At 41.2% G+C, this 19,095-nt stretch overlaps 1 protein-coding gene across 1 annotated transcript in view; it reads left to right on the top strand.

Annotated features, from left to right (window-relative positions):
• The first annotated feature begins 200 nt into the window (after positions 1 to 200).
• RXFP1 (relaxin family peptide receptor 1) overlaps positions 201 to 19,095 on the top strand; it is a 33,669-nt gene continuing 14,774 nt past the window's right edge. Inside the window, exons 1-7 of the mRNA XM_063135302.1 lie at positions 201 to 249; positions 3,082 to 3,237; positions 8,166 to 8,255; positions 11,039 to 11,144; positions 14,224 to 14,295; positions 17,246 to 17,317; positions 18,277 to 18,348. Coding sequence (XP_062991372.1) covers positions 201 to 249; positions 3,082 to 3,237; positions 8,166 to 8,255; positions 11,039 to 11,144; positions 14,224 to 14,295; positions 17,246 to 17,317; positions 18,277 to 18,348 — 617 coding nt within the window. The remainder of the gene's footprint in view (positions 250 to 3,081; positions 3,238 to 8,165; positions 8,256 to 11,038; positions 11,145 to 14,223; positions 14,296 to 17,245; positions 17,318 to 18,276; positions 18,349 to 19,095) is intronic.

Here is a 19,095-nt window from a genome sequence, read left to right as displayed (position 1 = left end):
TCTCTTTCTGAGTTGGATAGCGTGTGCCTATGTCACTGTTCACAGTGAGAAGGAGATTGCAAAGCAGAGTGAGAGAGGAAGCAAGGAATGGAAAGGAAGCTTCTTGTATGTACTGCCTAACCAGAAAAATAAACTGCTGAGGTTTTACGTGAAATATGGGGGACTAGATTTATTCTTTATTTGTCTGCTGCAAGATAGAGATGTCATCTAGTTGCTTCTTCTACCTGTTCTTAGCAATTAAAGCAAGTGGTGAGTATTCTTACTATTTTCTGTATTGAAATAGGTAGCAAACTCCAGGAGCTGATTTTTTAAAATTATTCTTTGTGATTTAAAAAGAAAAGATTATGACTCTTCTCTGATGAATTCCTGGTATTTTGAGATATTGAACATTCCAAATGTCTTAGAAATGCAAACATTATGTCCAGCAGCTGTTATACTCTAGAATGCCAATGTGTAATATCTTTTAATGATGGGTAAGTGGACACGCAGAATTCAAAGATCTGATATCAGATCTTAAAAACAGCTTTAGATTTATCTTGAGCAGCTAAATACTATTTCATTCTGGCAGCTTTTGACTGATTTGCAGTCAGCTCTTTGCTTTTTAGAAAAACCTTTTAGTTGTTTATTTTTTATGTTCTGTTTCAAGGTACTGTGTATGCTCAGCTTGTTTTAGGACTAAAATAAACCATTATACCCTGAGAGGTAAAAGCTAATGGAAATACATGTGGAGTTTCTCATTGATTACTTTATGTAACATCATTGACTTCAATTTTATGAGTGTCAAAGGGAGCATTACAGATTTTCTTAATAACTTGTCATTGCTTTGAAGATCTCTGGGATGAACATGCTTCATAATAATATTAACTTCAGCTCCTCCAAGGCATGATTTATTTATTTATTTATTTATTTATTACATTTCTATACCGCCCAATAGCCGGAGCTCTCTGGGCGGTTCACAAAAATTAAAAACATTCAGAGTATAAAACAACAGTATAAAACCATAATATAAAATACAATATAAAAGCTCAACCAGATAAAAACAGCAGCAATGCAAAATTACAAATTTAAAACACCAAGTTAAAATTCATTTATAGACTGTTAAAATGCTGGGAGAATAAAAAGGTCTTCACCTGGCGTCTAAAAGCTTATAATGTAGGTGCCAAGCGAACCTCCTTAGGGAGCTCATTCCACAGCAAGGGTGCCATAGCAGGTTGGTAAATGTAACTCAGACTACATACACTGAGATGGTGTATAAAATTATATAATATTTAGGCTTGACCACTGTATGTTATTTCAATTGTTTTTCTAAAATCCAACATACGTCCTACTTAGAGTAGATGCATTGACATGAATTGGACTTAAGTGACACATTAAAATGCTATATAAGTGATGGTGTTAATAATAACAGTGCACATGCTTGGTAGCAAAAATGCACAGTGCAACATTTAATCCAGCATAAGGTATTCAGTCATAATCATATTCTGCAGTGCAACACACCAGCTTTAGTCATCTGTGATCAACATGTATTAATAAGCACACCTTTGTCCTTGTTCCTCCAAGTTCCATTGCCCAAATATTTACATGTAAGTAGCAATATAGAGAGTAGAGGAGCTAATATACAACTGTAAGAGGTACAAGGACTTCAGCTTATTTATTAAAAACGCTTGCAGGGAAAATGAAGACAGAAAGCCAAAAACTATTCACTTGTGATGGTTTATATTTTTGTCTCTGTTCTGTCTTTGCACACACCCAAAATGAAAAGTCTTTAAGACATTAGAAAACATCCTAAAAAATACCATAATAAATGTCAGGGAGGGGGGAGAATAAAAATTTAGCCCTCCAAAATGGGTTTGATAACACTTATAGGCTGAAATCTGAAACATGTTTACATACAAGTAATTTAAAATGTTTTATTCCATTCCATATCTTTATTCCATTATAGAACTCAAGGTGCTATACCTGGGGTTCCCAGCTGGTCTCCCATCCAGGCATTGGAAAGACCCAGATTTGCTTAGCTTAACCAGTTCACTAAATCACTTCTAATTCTAGTTATGAGTAACATTTTGCTTAAAAGTTTGCTGAAAGGAGGCTGAGGAGCAAAGCCATTTTCCCACTGATGGCAGCTCCGAATTTCTCAATGGGAAAAAAGATGCTACAGATTCTCAGTGGGTAAATGCTTGCGAATGTGAAGTAGTGCTTAAGTGGGAAGAAGCTGGTGTCCAAAAAGAGGAAAGGGAGGGGGAAGGGGGCAGCCTCACCCCTTTCCCTGGTCACTTACAGGTCACAGCAATGGGCACACCTGGGATTTAATATGGAGGAAAAGGGCACACTGTAGCAGAACCGCTCCAGAGCTGCGTTTAAGAAAAAGCACATTTTGACTTTCCCAAAATGCACTTTTTCCTGAGGGAAGCGGTGAGGTAGCTGTGGATTTGCAAGTATCACATTAAATCAGCCGTGTAGATTGGGCCTAAGTGTCCAGTCAATGGATAGTATCCTATTCTGCCCATGCACTGACAGGAGCAAACATTTATGCAATGGGGCTTTAACGCTTCTAAGAATAACCCCAAATGAGCAGAAACACTAATTTCCGGAACAGCTGCATTACCTCTGACCGCATATGTGTCGTGGGGAGTAGCACACATCTGTCTACCTTCTCTGCTATGTGTACTGGGCTCTTGGTCAGTGAAATTGCTCCTTTTCTGGTCAAAAACCAACCTCAGTTTTTTCTAAATTCAATGACAACGAGCCAAAGTTATGTCTCAAAAGCATATTTTGATTATGAAACAAGACCTCTAAGACAACTCCTAGATGTTTCATATTAAGAGTTGCTGAGAAAAAGAAAGACATGGCCACTTCACTGACCATAAATGTGAACAATTCAAGAATTTCTTTCTTCCTTTTCGTCCCTTTCATTACAGATGTAATACTGTAACTGCCCTTGCACAGTGAGAATGTAAGTCTCTGGCAAGGTATACACAAGCTAGTAGAATACATGTAATATACATCTGACTTTGTTATGCATTATAACCCTGAATGTTGGAAAAAATATTAAAATACATTTCCGGTGTTTATTTTAAATAGCTGTTCATGCCACTTCAAGAACTCATGATTTTGGAAGTGGTGTTAGATGTCCTCTTGGCTATTTCCCTTGTGGGAATATCACAAAATGTTTGCCTCAGCTTCTCCACTGTAATGGAATAGATGACTGTGGGAATCAAGCAGATGAAGACGACTGTGGTAAGTTAACCACTAAAGCCACAGTGACTCTCACTGTGGTAAGTTTGCAAAGTCTTTGGGACTTCACATAATCCATATTTTCTAAAACTTCTTTTGATTAAAAAAAACTGGTATGTGTGTGTGTTTGAACTAAACATTTTTTTAAAAAGAATTCTATTAACCTCAGTGTGGTATAACAGAGATGTTTCATTAGTTGGATTCTAAAATCCAATTTATGATATAGAAAGGATGGTAATGAAATTATTCATTAGAAATGTCAGTGATGAGGAATATATGCTAGTGAAATGGAACTATAACCAATTTTTTCACTTCTTGAGCTCTGTCAGAAATGCCTTACATAATATAGATTCATTAAATCTGATGGAATCCTTGCACTAATCCTGTGGTTGTTTGGATATTCATAGAAGACTGCATAAAGTAAATTGTCTGAAAAAGCCAATGCTATGATTATTATTATTATAAAAGTCTGATTAAGGATATAATGTCCTCTATGGTATTAAAGAGAATATGAATAAAGGACAGAATTCATTGGATTATAAGAGTGAAACATCTACAGTTCAAGGATGGTGATGTTAAAAGTAGATTATAAACTTGAATATATTAATGTTAGCTGTAATGCATATTGAAGGAGTTGCAGTTCAATTCAAGATGGTTTATCCTTCCTGTAGTGCACAGAGAGTAGTGAGAAGATGCATTACAAATGAGTCAAGGTTATAAAAATTTATAGTCTTATTTCTGCAACACATGCTTATTGATGTGACTGGAATGGTAAACTGTAAACACAGAAAACCTTTCTCTAGATAGGAGAGTGGACATTAGATTCCTTAGCTATAGGAATCTATAGCCTCTTTCAGTCACTTATTTAAAATTGTTTGCAAATAAATGGGGTCGATTAACTTCAGACTCATTTTTCCTTATTGAGAGTACCCTAGTTTCCTAGATATTTATGACCAAGTATAGTCCTATTCAGGCATTCCCGATAGCTGTATACTAAACCTGTGAGAAGGGGAGCATGCTAGCCCTGACCTTCATCCATCATCAGATCCATCTTCCTCTATTCAGAAGACAACTTCCTGAAGAGGAGAGGCTCCTAGCCATGGAGGCTCTCCATGCTATTGTGATTGCCGGAAAATCAGTGCTTGCCATAATAGTATAACAACTGTTATACCAGTTAGGAAGCATGATTCAGACCATAGCCCTTGGGCCAAATATACACGGCCTCTGCCACCACTTAAATGCATATTCCTAGAGCAGCAGGTACTCAGAGCAATTCCCATGCCATGTCCCACACTCATGACAAATATGTACCCGTGCAACTAAGAGTTATGGTACTGGAGAAGCCTACTGCACATGGGGGGGGGGTGAGTTTAAGGGGGTGGAAAGTGGGTGGGTGGGAAGATGTAAGCCTCCCCTATCCAAATGTGGCGGTCCTGATGCCCACACACTTACTCGGAAGTAAAAAAAAAAGTAAATGAAGATCAGCTGCATGTATTTAATGCAGCATGTATTTTAGACCTCACTTACAGTACAGTCCTATACAGGTCTATACAGTAAGTCCCATAGCATTCAGTGGGGCTTACTGCCAGATAAATGAGCATAGGGTTGCAGCCTTAATGGTCTATGTAAGAAAAATCTAAATTAGCCATGTAAATTAGAGATAGGGAACTGGGACCTCAAGGACTTGAGCCATCCTGTTCCTATTATTTTTCCATCTGGCCTCACACCATAGCCATTCCTTATTATGCACCTCAGCTGCTCCAAGCAATTAGCTGCTCCCCAGTGTGAACAGCAACAGAAGAGTTTGGAAAGAGTTCAGCAGTTTGTAAAGAGCTCAACAATTCAAAATGGCCTGAATTCTCAGTGATTAGATGGAAGGCAAGAAAGATCCTGGTTGTTTATTGTTGTTGTAACTCAGCAAAAAGCCTTCTTGTAGAGGACCAACTGCTTTTGGCAGAGTGTACACTCCTAGCTTGAATTATCATGTCAGAGCAGAAGAACACAGTTAATATGAGGGTACAGTGCAGATTTCCATAGGGCGATCTGTCCAGACTTTTAAAACAGTAGAAAGATTTGTGCCTAATAAATAGCAAATCCATAGCTCAACTTTCTCCAATCTTGTGCCTTCCAGATGCTTTGGACTTCAACTCCAATCAGCTATGGCCAGCATAGCAAATGGTCAGGAATCCTGAGAGTTGGTCCAAAACATATAGAAGGTATCAGGTTAGGGAAATCTGACATAGCAAACAGGTCACTCCATCAGTCTTCCACACTTGGGTGAGATGTACTGAATATCTATTTAAATTATAATAATCACCTCTAGTGTGGTATAGTGGCTGGAGTGTTGGACTGGGAGTTTAGAGATCTGGGTTCAAGTCTCCACTCAGCCATGGAAGCTCACTTTGGGCTAGTCACACTCTTAGCCCAACCTACCTCACAAGGTTGTTGTGAGGATAAAAAGGATAGGAGAAGGATTAGGTAAGCCACCTTGTATTCCTTGGAGGGGAAAAGGCGGGATATAAATGTAATAAATAAGAAATAAATGTGGATCTATACATATACATTTCCACATTTTATGCAAATTGATGTTTTCTTTTGTTCTCTTTTTGGGTGATTCATAAGACTGGCTACCCTACCTCCAGGAGCAAGGAAGCACTTTTGCTACGCCTAAAGACAGTGAGAAGGACCGCCTTTATAGGTGGTAATTTATTAACTGTTAAAAAGAAAGAGAATAGAAGTGTCCCCCTTCCCTTCTGTGAAGCCATTTGTAAAGCTTTGACACCACCCAAGATTGCACCCCATTTCTGGCGTTCACTCTTGTGCAGTGCCACAATGTCGCGGAGGTTGTGGCACAGTATAAGAAACAAGGATGCTGGATAACAAGGATATAGACGGCAGCATGTTAGGGATAATTTTTAAAGCCCTAGATGGCTTGGGACCTCAATATTTGAGGATAGGGCTGACATCAAAGGTAGGCATATTGGGGCACCTGCCAAGGGCTGACACCCCAGCAAGGGCCCACTGACAAGCGTTCCCTGGACTTGCTCCTCTTCATCTCTTCAGCCTACTTGTTTACCTGTCTCTCACTCTAGCCCAGACAACAGTGGTGGTGGTGTCACCATGGTGAGGAGGAGGACTAGATGTTACTGCCTGATTGCTCATTGGTCTACACTTGGCAAGCAAAGAAGTGGTAGCAACAATAAGAAAAAGGAGGAAGAGGGTGAGAATGTGGACTCACTGAGGGAAGGGCCCACTGAGGGAGTGCCTCTCTCTGCATACATCGGAACGATTATTAAGATCTGACAAGGGCGCTCTCCTCTGTAGCTCACCATTGGGCGCTGTGGAAGAGGGCCTCCTAGGCCGTGGCACCCCGATTATGGAATGTCTTTCCTCCAGAGACCTGGTTGACACCGACATTGGTTTCATTTCAATACATTTTGGCTCCAAGTCAAAGCCTTGCTTCGGGGAGTTTATTGGTTTTGACTTGGTTTCTTGGGTTATTAGTGTTGGTTTTATGGTGATGATGCATGTGGTGTTGTAGGTTGTTTTACGTCTTATGATGAATTGTTTTATTAATTCTATGAGATCTATCGAGATAGGGAGGTTTAAAATAATTTAATAAAACAAACAAATTCTATTGGGCCATTAAAAAGTTCTTGAAAAGAGTTTATGCGAAGTCTTGCACAAACAAAAGAACATCCCTGTACTTAGGGTCACTTTGGTCATATAATACAGTTCTGCAAAATTGGAAACAGTCTTTCCATTAGCAGAAAAGGCTTGGGGAGGGGTGGGGGCGAAAATAACAGTCTGTTACTACAATTATTCACTTTTGGCAGTGCTGGGAGCGTACTTTCAAATCTAATCAGTGTGTGATCAAATTCCAAATCTGTACAATTAGACGTAAAAAGGGCCAGTGATTTATGTGTCCAATATGCTATTCCTGAGTCAGTACTCCCCCTCAAATGCATTTATTTGCACTGGGTGTCTGCAGTGCAAGTTCCTGGATATTCCTGGCACTGAATTAAAACAGCTGCCATTTTGATCAGTGGCAGGCCTGAGATGTGCTTGCCAAAACAAGTGAGAGGAGGGGAGTGACCGGGAAGGAGCAGCTGAGGTTGCCTTGGCTCCCACTGTACAGACTGAAAAGTCCATATCCAGGGTAAGTAGCAGCAAGCCAGTACAATTTACTGCACGTCTCCCATTGGCTTCAGTCACACTTGTGCAGAAGACCTACTTGGTGGATGTCCTAAGTCTGTTATGGTGAATAATGTTAAAGAAAGAATCCTTTGTCTCATAGCTGTGCTGTTGAATACTCTCTTATATTTCCATATGAGGTTTTTATTGTACAATCAACCTGCCTCAATCACCTATCTTAGGGTGACCATATGAAAAGGACAGGGCTCCTGTATCTTCAACAGTTGTATTGAAAAGGAAATTTCAGCAGGTGTCATTTGTATAAATGGAGAACCTGGTGAAATTTCCTCTTCATCACACCAGTTAAAGCTGCAGGTGCCCTGTCCTCTTTTAAATCTGGTCACTCTAGTATAGCTCCTGCAGCTTTAACTGTTATAATGAAGAGGGAATTTCACCAGGTTCTTCAGATACACAAATGACACCTGCTGAAATTCCCTTTTCTATGCAACTGTTAAAGATACAGGAGCCCTGTCCTCCTTTTCATATGGTCACCCTGCCTAACTTTATGGGACATCCAGATGATTTTGTTTTCCAGTCATAGACCTCCCATTTTTCTCCACCATTTCTTTGTTGTTGTTGTTGTTGATGATGTCATGATCACAGAAACTGCACAATGCCTTCTAATTGGTAGTGTTAGGGGTCCTCTCTCTGGAAGCAAAATTAGCATACTTTAGCTGTATTTACAAATCTTGAAACAATGACAATTTTAATATTTCTTCTGTATATTTTTTTATTAGATGATAATAGTGGATGGTCACAGCAGGTGGATGTGATTTACAATGAAAGGATATCCCGAGACGCCTCTGAGGTGAAAACTAATGAGTGCTGTAAGTAATAAGAGAAATAAATTGTATAATAGGAATATTTGCAGCCATTAAATTTGGAAAGAATGCCATAATACAGTGAACGTGTGAAACAGAATGAAGCTTCAATAGTTATGTTCAATAGATACTGGTATATAGCTTCAGTTATTGAGGCCTGAGGATGTGGACAAGGTGCTTGGCCAAGTTCAGTCAACCACCTGTGTGCTTGACCCTTGCCCTTCATGGCTCATTACATCAAATAAGGAGATCACGGGCTGGGTTCAGGAGGTTGTAAATTCCTCCCTGAGAGAGGGAGTGGTGTCAGCCTCTTTAAAAGAGGCGGTAATCAGACCACTCCTGAAAAGCATAACCTGGACCTGGAGGATGTTAACAATTATAGGCTGGTGGCTAACATCCCTTTCCTGGGCAAGGTGCTTGAGCTGGTGGTTGCAGGATAACTCTAGGCACTCTTGAATGAAACGGATTATCTAGATCTATTTCAATTGGGGCTTCAGGCCTGGTTTTAGAATGGAAACTGCCTTGGTCGCCCTGTGGGATGACATCTGCTGGGAGAGGGACAGGGAGAGTGCGACCCTGTTGATTGTACTGGACTTCTCAGTGGCCTTCAATACCATCAACCATGGTATCCTTCTGGATAGGTTGTCTGGTTTGGGAGTTGGAGGCACTGTGTTGCAATGGTTCTGCTCCTACTTGGATGGCTGATTCCAGGAGATGGTGCTGGGGGATTATTGCTCTGTGCCATGGCACCTAGGCCATGGGGTTCCACAGGGCTCTATTTTATCACCTATGCTGTTCAACATGAAGCTGCTGAGAGAGGTTATCCGGTGATGTGGGCTGAGGTGTCATCCATATGCGGATGACACCCAGCTCTACCTCTCCTTTTCATAAAACCCAGGTGAGGCAGCGGCTGTTCTGAATCAGTGCCTGGGCATGGTAACGGACTGGATGAAGGCCAACAAACTGAGACTCAATTCAGGCAAGACGGAGGTACTGTTAGCGGGTTGTTCATCTGTCCAGCTTTCTGGAGGGGGTTGCACTCCCCCTAAAGGATTGGGTTCATAGTTTGGGGGTGCTCTTGGATCCAGAACTGTCACTTGAGGCGCAGGTGGACTCAGTGGCAAGAAGCACCTTTTATCAGCTTAGGCTGATATACCAGCTGCGCCCTTATCTGGACAGAGATAGCTTAGCTACAGTTATCCATGCTCTCTTAACCTCTTGGCTGGATTACTGCAATGCATAATACGTGGGGCTGCCTTTGAAAATGGTCTGGAAACTTCAGCTGGTACAAAACAGGTCAGCACGTTTGTTAACAGGGACTGGCCAACGAGACATCATACCAGTGCTTTCTCAGCTTCACTGGCTGCCAGTCCAGGTCCAGGTCCGATTCAAAGTGCTGGTATTAACATTCAAAGTCCTAAATGGCTTGAGGCCATGTTATCTGAAGGAACGCCTCCTTCCATATGTATCTGCTTGGACCCTAAGATCATCCTCAGGGGTCTTTCTCTGTGAACCCTTGCCAAAGGAAGTGCGGCAGGTGGCTACCAGGAGAAGGGCCTTCTCTGCTGTGGAATGAGCTCCCAAGAGAGATTCACCTGGCACCTACATAATACTCTTTTCGATGCCAGGTGAAGACCCTTTTATTTTAACAACAGAACTGTTGTTTTTAAATGGATGCTGTTGTTTTTATACTGTTGTTTTTATGTTTCTGATGGTTTTTGAATTTTATATACTTCTTAATGTTTACTGTTTTTAATTTTTGTAAACTGCCCAGAGAGCTTCAGCTATGGGGCAGTATATAAATGTAATAAATAAATATAAATATAAATAAATAAATAAATAAATAAATAAAATGTATCATCTTAGTGTTTTAACTTTGCTGTTTTAAATCTGTATTTTAAATTTGTATGAATCTCTGCATTGCTGCTTGGTTTTATCCTGGTTGTGCTTTTATACTGTGTTTTTATACTGCTGTTTGTTTTATACTTTGAATTGTTAGAGGCACCATACAGTGAGTTTTTAAGTAGACATTACTACACAACCATTTCTTACAGGGGCAAAGAGCCTCCATGTGTCTCACTTCACTCAAGAATGTACTTTCTATGGTCAAAATGGACTGAGCAACATTAGCCTAATGAATTATGACTTCCAAGCACTATTTTGTGTCTTCCTTTGCTCTTCTGTATTTTTGTTGATCTGCAGTCAACAGCCAAACTAGAAGTGATGATACTCGTATGCTTTGCCCTTGAGTGCAAGATTTGCCTTCTACAAATAGCCAGCGCAGGAAGATCTAAGCTGGATTGGGACCATGGTATGGAGGGACGTTTTTTTTAAAAAAACTCTTTCCTAATGGTGGATGATGCCTCCAGTTTTGGAAGGGCAGTAATTCCATCCCGTGTTTTAGTTAGAACCATCCAGAGCTCTGAAGATGCCACCAAAGGCGCTAAACCCTAACCCACAAAATGGGTTCAGCCCTGGAGATCACCTTTAGAGCTGTGGCTGGTTCTAACTAAAACACGGGATGGAATCACCGCCTCTCTGAAACTGGAGTCACCAGCCTTCACTGTCCTTTCCAACCTGCTGTGGTCCTGGTCTGGATTGGAGCCCCATACCTGCTATTTGCATATGTGTGTGTGTGGGAACCATGTCATCCCCTGAAGAGAATCTCAAGGTTCAGGTGAGTATATATGGTAGAAGGCATTGTATGATTTTATTGTGCTAAGCAGTGTTTTACTCCCCTCGTTATCATACCAACATCTGCCTCACCTGTAATATTCTCTTTTATCCAGTGACTGGTTCTGTGCCAACACAATGTTTGTGCCGTGGCTTAGAGCTCAACTGCGATGATGCAAGTTTGCACACTGTTCCGTTGGTCTCTTCAAATATAACTATGATGTAAGTAAAAAGTTACATGCTGAGAGCCATAGCTCAGAGGTAGGACAGAGGCTTTGCATGCAGAAAGTCCCGGTTCGACCCCCAGCATCTGCAAAGACGGCAAGGAGACTTTATCAGTCAATTGGCCAATTTCGCATGAGCGCAGCTAGGGAAATAAGCCATGGTGGCTTTGCATATTCCTACATATAGACTTGGAGCTCCGTTCTATCAGGGTTCAGATACAACTAGTGTGTACCCCACAAGCAGTAACAATCTGGGGAAAGTCCTTCTCGATGCCCACCATACAAAGCCTCTAAACAAAAATTAAACTGTCCCAGTTCAGGATCTGAGTGTTCTCCTCTCTCTAAACAGCTCATAGCCAGGGGACCAGAGGTATTAAAAGTAGTATTACAAAACTATGATGTTGCTAAATGCCTCCTTTTGTGCCAAAGGAGTACAAAACTTTTAAAAGCCTTTTGTGGGGGTACCTAGACCATAAGAGAAAGATAACTGTTGTTTCAAGCTGGATCTGGCCCTACCTAAGGCCCTTCCTACACTGTTGTTTCCTTCCGGGGTCATCCCTGTGTATACAAATGACACACAAGGGATCCCAGGGTCAACCGGGGATGACCTCAGGAAACCAGAAACCAGGTATTTCCCAGTTTTTCTGCAGTCCCAGGACCACAGGAGATGTGTGGGCGCCTGCCCCTGCTTCGTCCCGCCTCCTCGCAAGTAGATGCAAGGAGGTGGGAAATGGGCACAGAGCTCTTTGGGTGCACCATGCCCATTGGGGGGGGAGCAGGGTCATTATATTATTATTATTGTTATTGTTATTGTTATTGTTATTGTTATTGTTATTGTTATTATTTTAAACTTACATTTTTGTTTGACGTGCAATTACGCTCATCTCCCCCATTTAAAAGAAATATATGGTGGGTGTGACATCCCCCCTTCCTCCCGGGATGTCACGTGCGCGCATGGATCCAGGGGGAGGATCTCACAAGCAGAATATCGTAAGATCCTCCCCCCTCCCTCCCAGAAGTCTGGGACATGTAGAAAGGGCCTAAGAGTGCTTCCAGACAGACTGCTCCATGTGCAACCAATCAAAAGACATTGCTTCTGATCAGACAACAGCCTAAGCCATGGTGGCTAAGCATTTCTAAGCTAAACATTATGGGTTAGCGTGTCATGTGAACCAAATTTTAACCTTGGTGGCTACATAACCTTGGTGATTTAAACATGCTCACTAACCATCTGCTGCAAAAGGGTTAGCAGCTTACCCATGGCTTATAGCATGTCTGAACAGGGTCAAAGTGTAGGCCGTTCCCTACTTAATCGATTTTCTGTGGGGAGAAAAAAAGATGGAAGAAGTGGTAGAGAACATGGGAGGATTACAAAAGGAAGACTCCATTTGGATACACACACTACGTGAAATTCTGTGAATGAGGCAAGGTGACTGCACAATAAATGTCTCATTTGGAAACACCCTAAGGTAAGAGGAAATGCTTCTACATACCATGTGGTTAAACTCTGAAAATTGGTGCTACAAGATGTGGTAAGAGCCACCAACATAGATAGCTTCAAAAGGGGTTTAGACAAGTTCGTAGAGGATAAGGTAATTTGCTGTCTCCAGGATCAGGGCCAGCACACCTTTGAATGCCAGTCGCTAGGGAACACTTATACGAAATGGATTTTGCCTGCATGTTCCTCTGGTCAGTTTCCAAAGGGCACCTGGTTGGCCACTATGGAAATCAGGATGCTGGACTTGATAGTCCTTTGGTCTGCTAATGCAGGGCTCTTCTTAAATATCTATGTTCTTAATTATGGTTGGATTTTTAGAACAGAAAACTGAGAACCTATGGTTTGATGAGACTTTGAATACAAACTTTGTTTGAAGGTGGACATATTCCCTGCACAGGAGGAAAAGCAAAATAATTTGTCCAAAATAGTGTAAAACAGAATGCTAGAAGTAACTCAAAGACCTGGTTTGCATGAAATAGCAATTTGCGACTTGTTTAATCCTCAAATTACGAAAATCTAGCAGGAGCAAGTGAGCACGGTGCCCCTGATGTGCCTGTCGCTTCCGCTTTCAATTCACAAGCTGCAATTTCAATTCACAACCTACAAGTTCATAGGTTGCTACTACAACATCTGAACCTGGACACTCTGGGTTGTAAGGGGGTTAAAACAAATTGTGAGACAATTCTGGGTTTAACCCCCTAAATCATGCTAACATCCTACAAACTTGGCAATTGTAGGATGTTAATTGAAAACGGATGTGACCCAATGGTTGTAGTGACATTCAAACCAGACCAGGGAGGACTTACTTCCAAGTATACATGCATAAGATTCTGCTGTAATTTAATCAGTATAATGAGAGAGGGAAAATTGGCTTCAAGGGAAATGGCACCTCTCTGTTGAGAATCCAGTTGGAAATGTTTGAAAATGTTTTTTATGACTTCCTCCCTGTGAATGTACATAAACAAGCATTACAAAAACAGGAGGTAAATGTTCCCTTTCTAGATCCCCTCAGTGTGAGTGATTTAGGGTGCAATCCTATGCATGTTTAAACAGAAAAAGGACTTTTTTCTGTCTTAACATAAGTAGAATTGTGCACTCTTAACCTGTTGTCTTTGGCAATGAACTCTGCTCAGAGGACAATGCTTGAGTTACAAATGAATAAGTTGACATTAGCAGAACAACAAAAGGGAAAAGCACAGGCAACTTGTCCATTCTTTCACCCTTCTCCTTCAGGCAGAGTGCAATTGATAGCTTCTGGACTTTACTGGAATGGTTGCTGTTGAAAAACAAGGCTTGGAACAAACAGTGCGCAAAAACACGCTTGTACAAATGTATATATGCATGTACTTATTTCGATCACTTGTATCCTAGCCTTTATAGTGTCTGTTCCCACAGTGGCTTACATTAATACTGAATAAATAATAAAATCAACCTCTGCGGGATAATTAAATTCACAGAAATGCCTATCAATTGAATAAATTGATATCTTTAAAATGGAATTTAGTTCCAATTCTATGCATATTTAAAAGTGTTTTGGTATATGCTGCTGCCCATTCATCTTATTTATTTTTAATTACAGGTCGCTACAAGGGAATCTGCTGGGAAGGCTTGTCACCAATGGTTTCAAGAAGTATCAGGACCTTAAATACCTGTAAGACATTGTTTTAACTTCAAATATCAACCTATTGCAACATTATTGTCTTGCGATGTAGTGACTAAGGGTGAATTCACACCTTCTATTTCTCATGTGATAACTGGAACTAGGGGTGGATTATTTTAATGTCTGACTTGCTGCTATCTGTCTTCTGTTGAACAATTTCCCAACAGCTGAGAGATAAGTAACTCTATCAGGTGTTTGCTTTTTGTTGAACTGATTGTGTGAACTGCAATCTCTACCCATTTATTTGAGAGCAAGCCCCACTGAATTCAATGGGACTTACTTCTGTGTAGACATGTGTAGGCTTGCACTGTAATATTATGATTCTAATTGTCCCATGTACACATCAACCTTATTGAAATTGTCAAAATGTACTCATCACAGTCATGGGTTTTCAACATTTGATGTAGAAAAGATCCTAGGAGAACTACAAGCCCTTTGGCAGCTTAAGGAGCTGAAAATTCTTATATATCTATGACAGTATTGTTCCTTTAGAGCAGGGTTTCTCAGCCTTTTCTTGCTCATGGCCCCATTTTGAGCCTCATTTACCTCTGTGCCTCCCCTTGTAGACGCTGTTAGTTGTGGGGAAAAGAACTTTGTCATCTGTACTGATTATTCTAATAATCAGGGTTTTTTTTTATTTCTAAGTAACCAAGAAAATTCTTAAAAACATAAAATGTGTAGTAGCAGCATAAGGCCAGCTAACAAAAAATATTCTGATAATTGGCATTTTATTCTGTGTGATCCTTGTGTCTGATGCAAACTTGCAAGTTTTTCAAACCCCTCTTGCATGCAATTTCAAATAGGTTTGCATGCAGTTTCAATCTATTTCTAAAATAGAAAAAAAAATCCTCTTACGCTCAAAAATGTTTTTGAATAAGTGACTGGCAGTGTGGAAGCTTCTGTGATGAAAAATCTCCATTGTGCATGATACGGCATAATTCTGACTGTGCTGCACAAAGAATCCTGTGTAACTGGGAAGTTTGCACCTTTTTTTGTTTGAATCTGCAGGAATTACCCTGAGACGATGCAAAATTACTGTCATTCTATTTGCCTAACTTGAAACAGAAAGTTATGGAGCGGGGAGGATCTTAAGAGTGTGTCCCAGCATTTTCTCATCCCCTCTGCCTATCACGACCCTCCAACCTTTTTCTTTTCATGAGTGCAGAGATAAATATATGGAGAACATGATCAACACAGCAAAATGAACTGGTGGGGCAGAGGGGATGCTCTAATGGGAACAGCAGCTCCTTGTCAACAGAGTTTCCCAAACTGTCTCCTTCATTCAATAAATTCATTAAAACTGCAGTGCTATTTCCCTCAAAAGGAGGAAAAAACATTGCTGGTGGAGAGAGAGATGAGGAGGGGAAGAGGGACGTCCTTTTGCGGCCGCATGCTTTATGAATCTCTATAGGGAATAAGTTGCCAGGTTTTGCCACCTCAAAGCTTTTACAGCAGGGGTCCCCAACCTTCTGACTCATTAGAGTGTCCAATGCCTAACAAGGGCCCTGAACCTGGGGTAAGAGGATATGCTATTGCCATAAAGTTGACTCCCAGAAATATATTAAAGGGTGTACATACACACCACTGCCAACCTTCCAAGGGGGCGGGAGACCCTGTGTGCTTGGAGTGATTGTGGTAAAAAGGACCCACTGGGTTGGTTGTGCTTGGGCACTGTATCCTATTACCCAGTGCACTCTCTCGCTCTCCCTCCCTCCCTCCCTCCCCCATTCTTGAAGTACTATGGGGTGGGGTGACCCATCACCCTTCCTGAAACATTTATACCATGACCAGTCAAAATATTTTGGAGCTCCTTCCAAACCTAAGACGGAGCTCCATCACACCTACATTTTTTAATCCGGTTTTCATCCGTGGTTTCTCCCTCTGTTTCCTTAGCGAGTTGAGTGCTGGGCACTTCCACATCTGTGGGTGGTTGCGCTATTTCAGCTGATGTATCTTTTCACCTGGAGCGCTACTAAGCTGGTGAAATTTCCCATCTCATTTCCCTACGTTCTTCTTTCCCTTGCAGTTTTAAAAATTTTTTAAACAAATATTTCTTTATTTCTGTGCAAATACAATAGTACTGCAGCCCGAAACTGCGCAATTATGGTAAAGCAACACACTGTACTTTCCCATAAGATCATATTAAACAAACTCCAAGGAAGGGAGGCTGTTTACAGGAAGCAGGAGAAAGCACATGGGCCGAGACTGTTGCTGCCTCTTGGCTTGGGAAAGGTTTACAGGGCAGGAGTAGTGAAGGTTTGTTTTGCTCGTTTCAAAGGGTGGGCAGATGAACAATCATTTTAACTAATTTCTTTTGTGAAGGTAGTTAAGTCCCCTCCTCTGCTTCAAGGTAACCAAAATGCTTACATCTGTGTAGTTTTTAAAGATAAAGAGATCAAGCTTGGCATGGTAATAGCTCTTAAAGAGGGCTTTAGCCATGCCAAGTTTGAATCAGATCAGTTCATCCCTTGATTTTTAAGGAACCCAAAACCCTTTTCCGGATTGTCCACCAAAGCGAAAGTCCACCTGTTTGCATTTGTGAAGGATCTATTTTCCTTTACTTTTATAATGCCAAGCTGTGCATTTCCAGATCATAAAATAGAGATCTGCTGGTTCTCTTACTCAGGAGTAAATCCCACTGATTTCAACTGCATTTACACCAAGTCATACTAAAATCCAATGCATGCTTACCTTTGAGTAAACCCCATTGAATAGAGAGAGACTTACTTCTGAGAAAACAGAAGTAAGACCTCCGAAGTAAGCATAGTGTTGCAGAGCACTTCTTTCCAGTTTGCTGTTTTAGACTTTAAAAAAAGCTTCTGAGTGGCCACACTATTAAAAGCTGAACGAAACTGTACAATTTAATTGTAGACCTTTATTTATTGTTCCAATGGTGCATGGGGCTTTTTAAAATGATCTACAATTGCCATTTTCTTCACAGATACCTTCAAAATAATAATATAAGCCTCGTGTCAGGACATGCATTCAGAGGACTCTACAATCTGACAAAGCTGTACGTATCTCTTTTGAGTCCTATGCTAGAACACTCAATGCATTCCCACTTAATTTTAACATAAATTCAGTGGGTTTGCTGTCACATACATAAAACAAGAAGTGCATCTGTCCATTCCTGATAAAAGTCTCAAAGCTACCTATGTAATCTAGACCAAGGTGACAACTAATAACCCAAGGTGGTTTACTGAAGACAAAAATATTCACAAAGTCAGTGTAATGTATGCCAAGAATGTTAGGCATGGCTGTAAGAAATTGTGGGCTTCTCTATAAACCCTGTACACCCTGTCATGGCTGCGCAATGGCGCTGCATTGTTCAAATGACGCGTGTGCTAACTTGCAGCCACATTGGGCTTCCCTCACCCCCAAAAACGGTGCTTTTTCACAGTGTCATTTTACAGTGACTTATTCAATTGCTCCAAAGTATTTGGAGCACCCAGGAAGCAGCTACACATCCTTGAAGTCACAACGTGCTTCTGCTCTCCATTCAAAATGGGGCAAAGGTTTTAGGAACATCCACGTTGCCCCTGTGCTGTCCCTCCTGCTAAATCTGATTCTCTCTCCCACTGCCAGGGGAAATAGATGGGGCTCCAGTTGAAAACGGCTTCCTGCAATGTAACTCTTTTGCTGAAGGGTTTGGGGGGAATTGGGAGGCAAAGCAACATTGTATAGACACAGGCCTTAGCTAGACCTCAGGTTTATCCCAGGGTCATCCCTGCCTGCTCCAGGGATATCCTGTGTGTCATTTACATGAACAGGGATGACCCAGGGACGATCCCGGGATAAACCTTAGGTCTAGCTAAGGCCACATACTCAGTTCCAGCACAGGGTTTTAAATACCACTCTGAACAACGTAGTGAAAGGATCAGATCCAAAAAGGAATGCATGAATAAATGACCAAATGTTGCTCAATGATCTTCGAACACTATGACCTACTATGTATTATTGGTCTTGTTTCAGATATCTGAGTCACAACAGGATAACCTTTTTGAAACCCCGTGTCTTCAAAGATCTACATAAACTTGAATGGCTGTATGTACTGCTCTTGTATCAGATTAAAGCTGCAATCTCAAGAATATTTACTAGGGAATAAGGCCCATTTGACCCTGTTGGATTTACCTCCAAGTAAATATGCTTAGACTTAGAATTGAGCTGCATGTGTATAACCTGTAGAAAATGTAATCCTCAATTCTGAACTCCTTAGAATATTAGATAAATTTAATCCAAGTGCATTCTTCAACTGCCCTGTTTGTGGCCTGCAGGGCCCCTAGGAGCCCTGCCTACTTTCCCTGCTGTCTGAGATTTTGGGAGTAAGATGTTTCAACATCCCACCTCCACCCCACCCTCCGGCAGCAATCCGGATGCAGCAAAGCTGGCTGTTCACAGGGCTGTTCATCAGGATCTCTCAATGGTGGGGAGAGTGTTCCAGTTCTCATGGAGGTAATATGAATACAACACATATAAGCCCCCTCCACTCCACATGTTCACACGAGCATCTGCTGGGACAATGTCACATGCACAACTTTGGGAGTAAGGCTACACTGCATGGCTTGTGTGTTTACATAAGCCCTTTCAGGGATGCCTGAATAGACCTAGGGAGATCTTTTTAAATCAGGGGTAGGCAATGTGATGCCCAAGGGAACAAATATGTCCTACGTCACATTTCTTGGCACCCACCAAGGTACCCTGTTCCTCCCATTTAAAAAAAAACAAAATCCATTTTCTTGATTGCAGCTGAGATTGCTGTGAAATAAGTTTCTGTTCATGCTGAAAACTGTA

The sequence above is a fragment of the Elgaria multicarinata genome, chromosome 10, assembly GCF_023053635.1.
Source record: "Elgaria multicarinata webbii isolate HBS135686 ecotype San Diego chromosome 10, rElgMul1.1.pri, whole genome shotgun sequence".
NCBI lineage: Eukaryota > Metazoa > Chordata > Lepidosauria > Squamata > Anguidae > Elgaria > Elgaria multicarinata.
Note: the sequence above shows the minus strand (reverse complement) of the source record. Positions and strands in the feature narration are given on the sequence as shown.